General features: G+C 45.3%; 1 protein-coding gene across 1 annotated transcript; it reads right to left on the bottom strand.

Annotated features, from left to right (window-relative positions):
• On the bottom strand, positions 8,406-9,545 carry LOC107607716. Its single transcript, XM_016309637.1, has one exon. The coding sequence runs from the start codon at positions 9,543-9,545 to the stop codon at positions 8,406-8,408; it is 1,140 nt and encodes a 379-aa protein (XP_016165123.1).

Here is a 16,909-nt window from a genome sequence, read left to right as displayed (position 1 = left end):
TTGTTATCTTTTAAAATTTACTAATATATTTTGTCTATTCTTGAGTTGATTCAGTTGTATTATTTAAAAATTGTTTCATATTTTTTTAGTTTAAACATTTACGAAAACCGATAAAGATAAGATAAATGCATAATATCTTGTTACCACAATGACAGACTTATTAAAATAATTTATAATGTTTTATACGATAGATAATAAAAACTTTACTAAATGAAGGTAGAATACAATTGATAATGTTGAGTTTTTTCTCTCTTTTATGAGGTTCAACTTAACATTTTGAGGGTGCCTCTTTGTACTCATTGTGCGACAACCCTAATCAGATTTTGGGGGTCATTGAGAGGTAGAGAGTGTAGCCACAAAGTGAGAGAGAAAAAGAAAAAATAGAATTTTTGTTTTTATGCAAAGCAGTAAATTTCAAATGGCAGTTTCTCATTTGTTCACCGTTGGATCGGCTTAAAATTTAAACTCCGTGTTTCTCTTATCTTATGTTCTTTCGCTTGATTCTTTCTAAAATTTCTCCGGTGGTCGAGAACTCCCCACAATTAGCCCAACAGACGCTTTATATATAATTGCTATTGTATAAAAATTTACCCATTATATTACCGATGATTCTTATAAAAATAGAAGTAATCCAAAAAGATAAAGAAAAAGAAGTACAACCATTTTTATCGATATTATTTTTTCACTTAATTTTTTAAGTTAAAAATAAAATTAAATACGTAAAGTGGTGGTGGAGTGTCACATCATAAGAACTAAATAGATAGCACGTGTCGTATTAGGAAACCCCATTAACCCAACTCCTTTATTTCTTTTCGCCTGGTTGGTTCATGTCACCAAATTCAACATGGGATCACAATGTTACACAATTATTTAACTCACAAAAGAGGGTGGAAAAGCATCTAATAAAGCTGTCATATATAAGTCCTTAGTTTACTATATCTTCTCTCATTTGTAATTTACTTTAGTTTTTTCTGGTTAATAATGTAAAAATCAAAAGGACGAAAAAGGGGTTACAAAATCCAATTAATCATATATATATATATATATATATATAGCTTAAAACGAATGAAGAACCTATTTTCATGTCAATATTTGATTATTTTTTTTTCAAAAAATGTGTTACAACTAGATCCAAATAAAGAGATGTCATTACTATTAGTCAATATTTTAGGGCATCTTTGTCCTTGAGTCTGACAATATTATCAAGAAAAAAATAAAATAAAACACCAACTAATTTTATTGTTTAAAAGAGCAATGTATAAATAAATGGTTTGCATATTCTAATTTTTTTAATTAATTCATTTATCTGTTTAAATAAGTATTATTTTGTATATATAACAATTTATTGATTCATAATAAATTTTGAGTTTTAATTCACTAATTTAATGTTTTCAGATATAATATCTATCTATATTTTATCTACTAAATATAATTTTGTAATTCTATATTTTTATCTTAATATCTAATATCTATAAACAAACGCAACTATATAACTTTAAAGATATGTGTTTAAATTTATCTCTCCCACCTATATGTTAATATCTAATATCTATAAACAAACGCAACTATATAACTTTAAAGATATGTGTTTAAATTTATCTCTCCCACCTATACATTTTATTTCGAAGATTCCAATCTAAACATTTTAATTAAAACATTAGATATTTATCAATTTAACTAACACCATATTTGTTAGTATTATATATTTAATTTATAAAAAGTTGGTTTGATATATATATAAATTGAATAATGATTTTGTATAACTATTTTGAAAAAGCATTTTTCATATATTACACTCTTTATTTATTCTTGTTCGGTAGGTCGGGTTACCGGACAGTTCGTGGAGGTCTCTGGGATGGAGAAGTGGGTTCCCGTCTGTCTTCGAATGCGGGTATAAATGATAGAGCAGCCAAGCTTCTGAGTACTTCGTGTGAAGGGGGGAGACACCTGCAAAGACACTCCGACGCTCAAGTCAGTGAAGTGCGCAGGCGAAATGGGGGTAATGTGGTATTGGTGATGTACCTTGGGGGAGGGGTAGGTCCCTCCCCTTTTATATCCTGTTAGTGTGGGTCCTGCGAGGGCAGGCCCACCTTCGTGAAGCTTCCCTAATCTCCCGCTGTCAATAGCTGGCTCTCAGGAGGTGTCCGGGTAAAGGGTCGGACACGTGGTACCTCCTTGCCCGTTTTCCCGGGTCGGGTCGGGTCGGCCATGAGGCCAGCTGTGCCAGGCCGCAACAGTGCCCCCAACGCGCCAGCCATGGTCGTGAGCACCGTGGTTGGTGCGTTCTTCACCGTGTGCGTGTTGTCGCTTTACCGGTATCTTGTGCTCGGGACGCGCTTCCCACACGCGTGAGCTTCTTTGGAGCAGAGGTGTGCCGTTTGACGCCTCATTTTTCGCGCTGACCATTAATGCTCATAATGGGTTATTTCAAAACCCCGTGAGCAAAGACCATTTTACCCTTGCCTTTCGCGCTTCTTGAGTCAGTTTCCTAGTTCCCTATTCAGTTGCATTTCTCATTTCTTTACCATCATCCCATTCTTTCTGCATTTGCCTTCTGCATTCTCCCATTTCCTGCTGCAATTCCTTGGGTCGATTGTGTTTGTTCTTCCTGCTTCTCCAGATCAGCATAATCATTTTGGTAAGCTTTACTTCTTGTCTTTTGATCCCTGCGGTTTTACCTTGCTGTTTATGCCATTCGTTTCCTTCCTTTGCTTTTGTGTGCATGCTGCTTCCGTATATCGAGCGTTATCAGCATTTAGATAGGCGGGTTAGGGGGTTACCATTCCATCATTTTCTCTTTTAGGATTTACTTTGGCAATAGATTTCGCTCCTTGTTTGATTGTAGTCACAGAGTAAGTAAGATGTAGTTTCTGGGCTAGCTCCGACCTCCCGATCACTTAGGCTAACTGTGAGTGGTGCCCCACTGTAGGTATGTCCCAGCGTCCTATTGCTCGGGTTCCCGTTGCGAGAGCCGCGTACGACCGGTATGCCTGGGTGACTTCTGACGTAAAAGAGACCCCTAACCAGATGGGCCTAGAGGAGCTTACCGAGTTCTGCCAAGTCGGGTACTTGTGCGGAGGGACTGACGAGGAGTCTAATTACGAGGTTTCTATCCCTGTCGCTCACGAACGGATATATGAACTCAACCTGCACTCCTCCCGGATTGCCGACTGGATTTGGTTCTATAAGGCAATATTTACCCAGTTGGGGGTTCGAATCCCCTTTTCCCCTTTTCAAATGACGCTACTCAATCGGTGTGACGTGGTGCCGTCTCAGTTGCATCCGAACAGCTGGGCTTCCATCTGCTGCTTCGAGATGGTATGTGAATACCAGGAGCTGCCGGTCTCCATTGACGTATTTCTTTTCCTCTTCACCTTGACGAACCCCTTGAAACAAGGAAAAGCGAAGAAGGGTTTTATGTCCTTCCAATCTGCCCAAGGCCGGAGGATATTTGGTTTGTTCGAGGACTCTTATCATGGGTTCAAGGACAAATACTTCAAGGTTCGCCCCGTCAGAGGTCGGCATCCCTTCTGGCTGACATTGGAGGGGGAATGCCGTATCCCGACGTATTGGAGCTTCGGGGCGGGAGCTAATACTTTTACTAAAGTGACTTACAAGGGGATGACCCCAGAGAACAGAAAAATTGCCGACGTGTTGTTGGCCGTCTTTGGGAAGAATCACGTCAATCCCATCTCCTCATGGGTGATCGGAACATGGCGAGGAACTATATTCGTGAGTGGTTGCTAAATGGTGTCTGCTTTATTATTATTATTACCTGTCCTCCCGATATGATGATTGAGTTTGTTGTTTTTGTTTTTATTTAACACGTTTCTGGCTGGCGATAGCGATGAGGAGGTGGCCAATGAGAACCAGGAGGTGCCCCCTGAAAATAACAAGAACCAGGTGGTGCCTCCCCTCATGCTGCCGAGGTGCTGCCTCATAATGCTGCCGAGGTGCATGTCTCACCTACCCAAGGTGAAGTGGTCGACACTGGCGAGGGTTCGACCTCTCAGCCAGAATTTGAAGAGGAGGATGTGGTTGTTGTGAGCAGTCCGAAGAGGAAGAGGTCGTCCTCCAGCCCCAAAGGAGTCCTCAATGTGATGGAGAGGAACTTCGATGCCGGGAACTTTATTGATTCCCAGTTGCTTTCCGGCACGGAGGATTTTTTTCATGTTGGGGATCTTCCTTCACAAGCGAGGTGGGTGTACCGAACTCTTCTTCATGGGGCTGCCATAGCAAGGAAGGCAGAATTCGCAATGGCGGGGACGCAGTCCGTTCAGAGGAAACTTGAGTCTTCTGTTCAAGCCAATAACAAATTCAAAGTTGAAGTTGAATCACTTCGGGAGCAGCTGTCTAGCGCGGATAAGAAGCTCAAAGCTGCCTAGGAGAAAGCCAAAGTGGTTGAGGAGAAATTGAAGACTTCTGATGCCACCATTTCCCGGCTAATCGAGCGAGAGCTGACTTTGGAGGATCAACTCAATGCTGCTCAGGGTCGGGTGGATGCATTGGAGAAGGAACGCGATGAGGCCGCCTCGTCGGCTAAGGCTGCTCAAACTGAGGCTGCTGAATTTAAAAAGAAGTACAAGGAGACCGTGAAATAGGGGAAAAGCGCCATATTGATGACTGAAGAGGCTCTTAAAGCCCAAGTAAAACTCGTGGCTCCTGACTTCGACATATCGATAATTGGGGTTTTTAACACCATTAAGGATGGTAAAATTATCGATATGCCAAATAAATTATCTCTGTACTCTTGTATAAATTTTGTAATTTTTGTTTTTGTGGACTTTGTCGCGTAGTTTGTGAACTTTGTCGTTTTGCATGCTGGACCTTGCAACTTTTAATTACCTAGGTGGTCTTGTAGCCGGTTAGTCGGCTTATGGTTACTGTTTGTTCCTCGCTTAGTTGGCAACACGTTTTCGTTCTATTTTGTTACCGTTTTGTTGGTATTGGCTTGTCGCTTGTGTTTATTTACCGCTGCGTTGGTAATTTGACGAAGCCAAGTCGTGGCTTTATTGTTGCTATAGCCATTTGTTGTGGTGTTAATTCGGGTGGTTCCCGGGGTGATCAGTCCCGGGTTACCGTATCGCCACCACATTTAACATGTATCATGAGAAATTCGTTAACACGAGATATAAAAGGGGAAAAAGTGAATTTAATCACAAGCGAACATTAATCGGCAGTTAGTTAAATCTGTGGCAATAATAAGTATTTGACAAAAGCAAATTATTTAATCATAAAGCAACTTGGGTCTTACTAAGCTTGGCGGGTCATCTATTCGGCGCACTTGGCCTAAGAATAAAATCTTCTTAAGTTGCCCGCATTCCACGTTCTCGGGACTTCCTTGCCGTCAAGTCTTTCCAACTTGTAGGCGCCCCTACCGATTACTTCCTTTACCCTGTACGGGCCTTCCCAGTTTGTCGCCAGCTTTCCTTCCCCCTGAGTCGGTAGCCCAACGTCGTTGCGCCGCAGGACCAGGTCATTTTGTTCAAATTCTCTCCTGAGCACTTTGGCGTTGTAGCGCAAGGCCATCCTTTGCTTCAGTGCCACTTCCGACAAATGGGCCATCTCTCTAGCCTTGTCTATCATATCTTTTTCCACAGCTTCCTTTACTCCTCCCAAGAGTAGTCGCGGGCTCGGTTCGCCGACTTCTACAGGTATCATTGCGTCCACTCCGTATGTTAAGTGAAATGGTGTCTCCCCCGTAGATCATTGCTGAGTTGTGCGGTACGACCAGAGGACTAAAGCAAGCTCGTCAGCCCATGTCCCATTCTTCTTATCAAGTCACTTTTTGAGGCCTAGCAGGATGATCTTATTTGCGGCCTCGACTTGACCGTTGGTTTGAGGGTGTTCCACGGATGAGAACTTTTGATTTATACCCAAATCGGCGAGGAACTCTCCGAACTTCTTATCGGTGAATTGTGTCCCGTTATCGGAGACAACGACCTCAGGGATACCGAACCGAGTTACTACTTGCCTTCACATAAACTTCCGACAATTAGACGAGGATATGCTGGCCAGTGGCTCGACCTCTATCCACTTGGTATAATAGTCAATAGCAACTATTAAGTACTTGACTTGCCCTTGGCCGACCTGGAAGGGTCCTAGGAGGTCGACTCTCCAGTGTGAAAAAGGTCAGGAAGACGTCAATAAACTTAGCTCGGTTGCTGGCGCCTTGTGAAAATTGGCGTTCTCCTGGCACTTGATGCATTTTCTCACGAACTCTTTAGAATCCTTCATCATCGACGGCCAGTAGTAGCCGGCTCTGATGAGCTTCCTCGCTAAGGCTTTGCCCCCGATGTGGTGACCGCAGCATCCTTCATGGACCTCCTTAAGCACATAGTCCATTTGGTCGGGATGCAGGCATTTCAGCAAGGGTTTGCTGAGTCCCTTCTTAAATAGCTGGCCTTGTATGATTGCATACTTGGCTGCCTCCCTTCTCAACGCTCTTGCCGACTTCTCGTCTTCAGGGAGCTTACCGCTTTCCAAGAAGTCGGTGATCGGGTTCATCCAAGAGGGATCTACCTTCGTTAAATGGAGGGCAACTGTTGGTTCTTTTATCAAGCCTTGAATGAGTGATCGGTTTTCTGCTCCCGGCTTTGAACTTGCCAGCTTTGACAAAAGGTCTGCTCGCGTGTTCCTCTCTCTCGGGACGTGCTGCACCGAGACCTCCTCGAATTGCCTGGTTAATTCTCTAACCTTCTCTAGATATTTTTGCAGTAACGAGTCTCTAGCCTAATATGTTCCGTTGATCTATGAAGTCACGACCTGCGAATCACTACATATTTCCAATCTTGTGGCTCCGACCTTCCTAGCCAGGACTAAGCCACCCAGAAGGGCCTCGTACTCTACTTGATTGTTTGATACCGGGAATTCGAACTTGATTGACTGTTCATATACAACTCCCATCGGGCTTTCCAAGATTATCCCGGCTCCCCTGAATGTCTGGTTGGAAGCTCCGTCTACGTGGAGCTTCCACCATGTACTCGGTGTCTCAGTTGGGTCTCCTGTGACTTCCACCAGAAAGTCAGCCATGATCTGAGCTTTAATCGCATGCCTGGGTTCATACCGAAGGTCGTATTGGGACAGCTCAATAGCCAAAGTCATCATTCTTTCTGCTAGGTTGGGTTTCTGGAGTACCTGGCAAATTTCCTGGTCCGTCCTCACGATCACTTGATGACCTTGGAAGTACTATTGCAATCTGCGGGAAGAGGTCAGGAGCGCAAGTGCTAGCTTCTCTAATTTGCTGTATCTCAACTCTGCTCCCTGCAGTGCTTTGCTCACAAAATAGATTGGTTGTTGGATCTTTCCTTCCTCTCACACTAAGACCGCCGCCATCGCTTCATCAGTTATGGCCAAGTACAGGTATAGCGGTTCCCCGTTCTTGGGCTTCCTGAGAACAGGTGGTGTTGCGAGTATCTCCTTGAAATGCTTGAACGCTTCTTCACACGCCGGAGTCCATTCAAACGCTATCCCCTTCCTCATCAAGTTGAAGAATGGTAGAGCTTTAGCAGTTGACGCCCCGAGGAAGCGGGATAGTGCGGTGAGCCTTCCTGCCAACCTCTGAACGTCCTTGATGCACCCTGGAATCTTCATCTGGAGTATTGCTTCACATTTTTCTGGGTTGGCCTCCACCCCTTTTTGGGTTATCATAAACCCTAAGAATTTTTCTGCTTCCATGGCAAAGGCACACTTAAGCGGATTGAGCCTCATGCCGTGTTGCCGGAGGGAGGCGAATACATTTTCTAGGTCGCTTATGAGGTCCTCAAGTCGGGTGGTCCTTACTAGGATGCCGTCTACGTATACTTCCACCGTTTTGCCTATGAGGTTGTTGAATATCTTGTGCATCAACCTTTGGTATGTGGCCCCTGCGTTCTTCAGCCCGAATGGCATTACCTTGTAGCAATATGTTCCCCCTGGTATTATGAACGCCGTTTTCTCTTTGTCTGGCCGGTGCATCGGTATCTGATTATAGCCAGAATAAGCATCCATGAAGCTCAGATACCGATATCCTGCCGCTGTGTCGACGAGCGCATCTATGTTGGGAAGGGGATAGGAGTCCTTGGGACATGCTTTATTGAGATCAGAATAATCCACGCACATCCTTCATTTTCCATTGTGCTTTCTAACTAGAACTACGTTCGACAGCCAAGTCGAGTAGTCGAGTTCGCGAATAAATCCTGCTTCAAGAAGGCTGGCCGTCTGCCTGGCTACCTCCTCTGCCCTTTCTTGTGACATTTTCCTTCTCCTCTGAGCCACCGGCTTGGCTTCCGCCTTGACGGCCAGGTGGTGTGACATGAGCTGGGGGTCTATACCCGGCATGTCAGCTGGCGTCCAGGCAAATAGGTTGCCGTTAGCCCTGATCATTTCCATTAGAGGTTCTTTCAAGTCGTGGGGGAGGTTTCTGTTCACGAAGGTGAATTTCCCTCGGAGTCGCCAACCCTGAACTTTTCTAAATTTCCTTCCGGCTCGGGTCTAGGCTTGTCGTCGACCCTGGCGTCCAGGTCGGCGAGGAATACTCTCGATGCCTCTTTGGATTTCTTCCTTAAGGAGAGACTGGCATTGTCGCATGCGACTGCCGTTTCCAAGTCTCCCTTGATAGATCCCACAGATCCGTCGTCAGCGATGAACTTCATTATCAACATTTTTGTACTGATCACTATCCCGAGATCATTGATAGTCTTTCTTCCTAGGATGACGTTGTAAGCCGTGGAGTCTTGCAAAACCATGAACTCTGCCATTACCGACCTTTTCCCCTGTCCCAGTCCTATGGATACCGGTAGGAAGATTATCCCATCGAGTTTGATAAAGTGGTCGCCCAACCCTACTACACCATGCTGGTGAGTCCTTAAATCGGCATCCCGGAGATCCAAAGCATCGAACACGTTGCGGAACATGGTATTCGAGTCGGCACCGGTGTCTACGAGGATCCGCTTAATCAGGCCAGTTCCCACTCTGACCGTGATGACCATCGGAGGGTTTTCAGTGACCTCGTCAAACCATTGGTCCTCTGGACCAAACGATATGGGTGGAGTCCTCTTGGAGTTTGGCGCAGGGATGGATGACGAGACCGCCAGGACTTTGGCGTCCTTCTTGTGCGCCGACTTCGACCTTGTAGTCGCGTCTCTTCTGATTACCACGTTTACTATAGTAAGACCGTGCTCATGGTCCTCGGGCTCGTGACGTCGCTTCACCGCGCAGCTCTTGTCGTCTCCTTCTCGGTTGCGATCCCGTCTTCTCGGCTCCCTGATGAGGTGGGAGAATTCGGAGAGCTTCCCATCCCGGATCGCTTGCTCCAATGCGTCCTTCAGGTCAAAACAATCCTGTATTTTATGTCCATAGCCCTTGTGATAGTCACAATAAAGGTTCTTGTTTCCTCCGGTTCTGTCCTTTAGAGGTTGGGGCTTCGACAAAATTTCCTTCTCAGCTATCTGCTGATAAACTTCTACAATGGAGACTGTGAGGGGGGTATAGTTGGTAAACTTTACGACTCGGGGAAACGGCTTGAATATCTTGGCCGGCACTCTGTCTTTGGCATGCTCCTTCATCCTTTCCCCGCTTCCGTGCTGGCGAGTTTGGTGGTAGGCAGGCTACTACTTGTTGGCTGCCACCACTTGACTGACTTCTTCATCGTTGATATATTCCCTAGCCACGCACTGGATTTCCTGCATCGTCCACACCGGCTTGGTGGTAAGATGCTTCCTGAAATCCTCATTCAGAAGTCCATTCGTCAAACATAAACTGGCCACCGAGTCGGTTAGGCCGTCGATTTCCAAGCACTCATCGTTAAACCTATCCAAGTATTTCCTGGTCGGCTCGCCGGATCTTTGTGTCACCCCGAGCAGGTTGATCGGGTGCTTTGCCTTTGCGATGAGGGTAGTGAACTAGGCCAAGAAGCCGCAACTGATGTCTGAAAATTTGACTACAGAACCTTGCGGGAGGCTGTTGAACCACCGAATTGCAGGTCCGGCCAGGGTGACCGGGAAGGCGCGGCATCTCACCTCGTCGCCTACCCCTTCCAAGTTCATCCTGGCCTCGAAGGCCGTTAGATGCTCTTGTGGGTCTTGGGTCCCATCGTACTTCATGTCCATTGGCTTATCAAAGTGCTTTGGTAGCCGGATCTCGATGATTAAATGGTGGAAAGGGGTTGCACCCATGATCACAGGGCGTCGCGTTCTCTTCGGCCTTTCTTCATCGTCCTCCCGATTTTGCTCGGTGGTTGGTCTCCTTACAGGTCGGGTGTATATCATGGGGTTGCGTCGTCTTCTTGGTGCTTCCCGGTTCTCCCCTTGGAGACTATCTGACTCAGATCGCGGGCTTGGTGTACGCCTGTAACGACTTCTCTGAGGAGTTCTCCCCCGTCTCTCGGGAGATCGCGAGTAGTTTGGTTCGGGAGTTTGTTGACGACCTCCGTGATCTGCCAGCTGGCGTTCCAGGTTCTGCACCCTATGCCGCAGTTCCTGCATTATCCTGGCGCTATCGCTGCCTGTTCCCCCAAAAGGTCGTTGCTCCTGGGAACGTGAGGATGGCTCGGGTCGCCGCAGAGGAGACCTCGTGCGCTCGCGGGAGGAAGCCACAGAGGCTGCCCCCCTGGGTTTAGCTCCCTCGCCAGGCTCTCCAGGGCCTATTAGAAAATTCATTTCGGCGGTCCCCACAGACGGCGTCAATGTTCGGTAGGTCGGGTTACCAGATAGTTCGCGGAGGTCTCTGGGACGGGGAAGTGGGTTCCCGCCTGTCTTCGAGTGGGGGTATGAACGATAGAGCAGCCGAGCTTCCGAGTACTTCGTGTGGAGGGGGGTGTCACCTGCAAAGATACACCGACGCTCAAGTCAGTGAGGTGCGCAGGCGAAATGGGAGTAAGGTGGTATTGGTGACGTACCTTGGGGGAGGGGTAGGTCCCTCCCCTTTTATACCTTGTCAGTGTGGTGGGTCTCGCGAGGGCAAACCCACCTTCGTGAAGCTTCCCTAATCTCCAGCTGTCAATAACTGGCTTTCAGGAGGTGTCCGAGTAAGGGGTCGGACACGTGGTATCTCCTTGCTCGTTTTTTCGGGTCGGGTTGGGTCGGCCATGAGGCCAGCTGGGCCGGGCCGCAACAATTCTTCAATTATAGTACTATTATTTTTGTATTTATTATGTTATATATGTAATTTTGTTATTTTGATAATAAATTATATTAATACCTAAAAATATATAAAAAAAAATTGATCTAATAGATCGATGCTGAGTAATTATAAAAATTTTGTCCATACAAATCAGGTTATTTACAGCGATAAAACTATGTATTCAATTATTTTTTAAATTAAATCTCTAATTTAGTTGTTACGTGTTTATCTTTCTCTTTTTTATTATTTTCTTTTCTTTGACGTCATTGTCATTGTTAACGATTGTCATTATCATTATTGTTGCCACTACAGCCTCCTTTTCTTCCTTTTCATTTTCATTCTTCTTCTCCTTTTTCAATATCATTTTTTTTTGAACAAGAAAGCTCAACACAATACAGTGGAGCAAAAGACAAGCAAACTGGGGACATGATGATAAAGGAAAAAAAGCAAAGTAAATCAACTACCCCTGTCGTCATCTCCGGCATTGCCATCAACAACAACAAGGTTCCTACTACTCCACTCTCCATAACTGGTCAAGGACTGCTGATACACCTCTTCTGAACCACCTTCTTTGGAATTAAAAATACGTCTGTTCCTCTCAAGCCATATATTCTAAATGAGAAGCACCTCAGCCACCGATTTCGCTCCTCATTTCTGTTTACGACGCCTGTCCAACTCTCAAAATGTTCCTTTAGTGAGCCCGGAATAGACCACGCTCTCCGAGATCAGAAAGTCATCGACACCATACCTGCCAAGTAAACTCACTGACAAACCCCAATTTGACGGTTTGTTTTGCATTGAATTTAGAGTATTTTGATAACCTTTTGTCACATTTAACCTAGTAATTAGCATGATTTTGTTATCTCTCCCATATTTGTGCTTAAGTGTAAAAACATGCTTTTTAAGCCCTATTTTGATGAATTCTAGTTCTTCTTTGATTCCATAAGATACCTTGATGTGTTTACTAGTAATTCCAGGATTGAAATAGGCTAGGCATGGATCAAAGGAAGCAAGGAAGGAAGCATACAAGTGGAGAGAAGCATAAAAAGGCAAAGAAGCAAAGTCAGCCATGCACGCGCACGCGCACAAGGCGCTCGCGCGCACATCGCAGAATTAGCCAGGCGTCAAAATGGCGCCGTTGCCGGGGATTTGCAATGGTGTTATGTTATTGGTTATTGTATATATGTGAATAGTGTGAATATGTTGCTTTTGTTAGCTCTTGCTAGTTTTAGGATTTAATTTTCTTGCTTCTTATTTGATTTTGTTTTCATTTTCTTCTTGCTATCATGAATTCTCACCTTGGCTATGAGTTTGGTTATCAACATGTTGTAGGAAATGAGGACTATAATGAAGATGTGTATCAAGAATGGGACAATCAAAGGTGGGAGGAGCCATATGCATATGATCAATCCTCATGGCAACAACCTCCACCAATGCACTACGAAGAAGAGCCATTCTATGGTGCATACCAATCCAATGGCTATGGTGGCTCACCTTGTGACTTCCAAGCACCGCCACCATATGCCTATGACTCTCACCCTCAATATGAACCTCAACCATTCTCACAAGCCTTCCCATACCAAGCACCTTCCTATGATCCCTACCCCTCATATAACCAACCACCCCTATCATATTCTTATGACCATTATGAGCAAGAGCCCTTAGAACCACCACCCTATCAAGATCACTACCAAGAACAACCTCAATACACGCAATCTCCACAACCTTACAAAAAAGAACCACCTTCCTATTATGAACTCTCTCTCCAATACAACGAACCTTCCTACCCACCACAAGCCCCAATGGACGATTCTCTCACTTTGTTACTTCAAGGACAAGAGGCCATGAAACGGGATACACTTGAGTTCGTGACCAACTTGACTAAGGTAGTGCACACTTTAGCCCATCAATGCTTGAATACTCAAGGTACTTCCGTGACCACATGTGAAAAGTCAAAAGAAGAGCAAAGTATGAAGGTGAAATTGGAAAATTCGGTGGAGAAAGAGGAGTGAAATTTTGTATGGGAGCAACTAGAGGAACCTATAATCATTGAAGAAAAGGAAGAAGTGGTTGAAGATTTAGGAGATGTTGAAAGTCCAAGGGAATGTAGTCTCATGGAGCACTCTTCCAAGGAGCTTGATATTGAAGTTTCTTTCCATTCTCTTTTGGTTTTGTATAATAAGTGATTTGAGTTACCATTGTAGGTAGATGTTTCATACAAATTTGTTTGTACAACTTAATTGTTAGCTTACTCACATGCATGTTGTGTTTAGTAGTAGATGAATAATACCAAAAATTGCATTTTTGTGAATTGTATGATGGTTGAGTGAATAAGAGTTGTGAACACTAAGGGGAGCAACCAGCAAGTTTTTTCTGAAAAAAAAAAAAAAAAAAGAAGAGAAAGAGAAAGAAGAGGGCATGGACGCGCGCGCACAACGTACGCGTACGCGTCCCGGTGCGCATGCACCATGAGCCACACTCCCGAGAGTTGGGCCTCTCTTGGGCAAACATTGTGCCTTGGGCCCAACCCGATCTGTGCGAGCGCATGCATCGCGCCGGCGCGCCATTTCACAATTCGTCAATGTACGCGGACGCGCAATTCCCGCGCGCGCGTCCTTGCGTGTTGCCACCAATCTAGGCCACGAACCCGAGAGTCGGGCGTGCCTCAAGCCCATTCTAAGCCTCAGGCGCAATCTCATGTACACGTGCGCGCACCGTACGCGCACGCGCCCCTGCTTCATATGCCACCCCACGTTAGCGCGCACTGCACGCTCACGCATGAATCTCCCTTTCCCCCAATGCGCGTGGACGCGTACATGCCGCGTGCGCGCAGGTCTGGTGCGCGACTCCCAGGCCAGTCTCCAGAGAGTTAGGCCTGAGTTGGGCCAACTCTAAGCCCCTAGCCCAACTCCATGCACGCGTGCGCGCACGGTACGCACACGCGTCCTTTCCTATTTTGCTCATCCCCGCTTAAGCGCGTTGTACGCGCACGCGTAGGGTCCACGTTCTCTCAATGGACGCGGACGCGCACCTGCGCCGATTCAAAAAAATAGGGATAACCCTAGCTCGCGAAGCACACTGCGCAGTTGCGCAACCCTTTCCCCAACCTCCACCCTCTCCTTCTTCTTCTCTCCCCCAACTGCCGTCGCAACAGCAGCGCCGGTCGCCGCCGCACGACCTACCTCCGTCACCGTCCTTGGCCATCAACTCCCTTTCCCTCTCACCACCACCCGTTCTCTCTCTCTCCCTCTCACTCCTCTCACCCATCTCACCCTTCCCTCCGCCGCCACCCCATCATCACTGCCGGCGGCTTCCCCCTCTCTGTTCTTCCTGCACCTCCTCCTATCCTTCTCCTCTCTCACCATCACCCTCCCTCCTCCCCTCAGTTTTTCATCCCTCCGGCCAAACCACCGCGCCAGCCGTCCTCACCGTCACCGTTCACGGCGGTGCCAGGTTCTGTCTCTGCTGCCCCTGCCTTATCATCGTTCCCCTTTCCATTCTCAGTTTTTCCCGGCTCCCAGGTTCCTGCTCCATTTCTGTTGTTTCTTTTTCTATTTTTCCTTTTTATTTGTTCATTTATGTTAGTTCCTGGAATTGCATGTTAGTTAGCTAAATTCATATTTTGTATGTTAGGTTAGATAGATATAATTGCTGTTAGGTAGCTAGGGCTGGATAGAGGATTCTAGGCCTGATAATTGCTCCGTATGTGCATCTCTGCTGCTTGCTTCCTTGGGTACGGTATGTTGGTTTTGGGTTGATATTCCATGCAATATGTGTTGCCAAATAATATCTGTTTGCTGCTGTGCGTGATTGATGTTATTTTTTTTGTGCTAATTGTGCTATTTTGCTATCCGGGAACGTCCAATTTTAAGCCGGAATGCTGCCCGATTTTCAAGGAAATTAGTTTCATTTTGATCTTTATTTCAGTTTTGGGCAAATTTCTGTTTCCCTTTTTGACTTCCCGGATTTGCACAATCATTGTGAACATTAACCGCAACTTCTCGTTCAATTGAGCCTATATATCATCATATCGCTAATCCACTTTTCTAACTTACTAATTTCTTTAACCGTTTTACTTCCACTCACTTTTAACCCTCTTTAACAATTCTTTCAAAATTATGATGATATTATTGCCTTTTGAATATGAGATGTTGCCTTTAATGAAGATTACAGTCTTGGTTCATTCACTTATGCTTACTTGTTCACTTTTACGTATTCAGTGCAACATCATGATTGCTGTTGGATATTTGTCTCCTGAACATGCCTTCTTTGTTACATGCTAAATGTTTTATATCTTCTATCATATTTTTCAGGATGTCGGATAGAGGAAAAGCTATAGCCTCTGCTTCCAAAAAGAGGAAGCGCTCCAAGACCTCTACACCCCCACCATCTGCTAACTATGCGAGGAATCCGCTGAATGAGGAGGAGAAAGAAAATCAGTTACTCCCGTCCACTGATCCAACCAAATTTCCAAATCTCTACTGCGAGCTACGCCTTTCCCGTTATACAAAGAAGAATCTGAATATTGAGAAGAAGCTGAATCTTCCCAATGATGTGAGGCGTGCCATAAACGCCCGTATTTCTGAGCTGGGCTTGGATTTCGTCGATAGGGACTTGGGACGGATTAACATCTCGTGGGTCAAGGAATTTTACTGCAATTTCTTTCGACCAGGCTTGGATTCAGTATTTTTGAGGGGTAGAGAGATCATGATTACTGAGGATGCCTTGCGGGATGCACTGCTCTGCAGAGTTGGTACTCCTGAGACTTGTGCCTACCAGCAGGCAGAGGTAGCTCTCCTCTCCTTGACTTTCGACTATGAGGCACTTAGGCGCGTGATTGCTACACCAGATGCTTCTTGGGTAATGGATTCGAGCAACACAAAGCCCAAGGGCATGCTATTTGCGCATCTGACTAGGGAGGCTAGGACTTGGCAACAAATATTTGCCCGCTATGTCTTCCCTACCACTCACTTTTCAGAGATTCCGATGGATATGCTAGTCCTGATTGGGTGTGTCATGGAGGGGAAGGAAGTATATTTTCCCCGACTGATTAGGCATAGCATGTGGAGAGCTCATATTCGCGGCTTGTTACCGTTTCCGACCTTGGTTACTAGCTTAGCTGAGCTAGCTGATGTCCCGTGGGAGGACGATGACGTGACACCACCACCTCCAGATGACGACGACAAGGAAGTTACTATTCCCTGGGGTGTGTGGGTGCACGAGAGGCCCCCGACCAGCCGCCGTTCTTGCAAATATTTAGTCACCCTTTTTGCATAATATATTGGCTCTAAGTGAAAAAGGAAAGGGTGAACTAAGAAATTTTTTGAACTTTTCAATCACAACAATGCTTAGTCAAACATTGAGATTTTTCAAGAAGTTTAAATATAGGGTATTGACCCAATTGATTGAAAGAGAATTTTTTTGAAACTTGCTTGAATTTCATACCTTGTGAAGCATGTATTGAATTGAGAACACAAGCTTGTGAGACTTGAGCCTATTGATGTGGTTACAATTTATAACCACTTATTTTCCATTCTTGTGTGAAATTGTTCTCTTTCCATGATTGTGATCCTTGATTTGCTTGATTCTATATATCCGTTTATTTCTTGTGTTTGTGCATTTATATGATTGAGGCCATTATTTCATTAGCCAATTACCCAAATAGGCAACCTTTTACTCTCCATTGTTAGCCAATTTTGAGCCTATGCTTAACCAACTTATTCTTATTTTAGCACATTACAAGCCTAAGGCGGAAAACCAATGAAAAGTCCTTGTTTGGATCTTTGATTGACCTAGGCTAGTGAGAGTG

Source organism: Arachis ipaensis, chromosome B07 (genome assembly GCF_000816755.2).
Source record: "Arachis ipaensis cultivar K30076 chromosome B07, Araip1.1, whole genome shotgun sequence".
Taxonomy (NCBI): domain Eukaryota; kingdom Viridiplantae; phylum Streptophyta; class Magnoliopsida; order Fabales; family Fabaceae; genus Arachis; species Arachis ipaensis.
Note: the sequence above shows the minus strand (reverse complement) of the source record. Positions and strands in the feature narration are given on the sequence as shown.

What these genes read in the sequence shown, in the direction of transcription:
- LOC107607716 (XM_016309637.1), bottom strand. Translation starts at nt 9,545, where the DNA reads ATGAAGGAGCATGCCAAAGACAGAGTGCCGGCCAAGATATTCAAGCCG.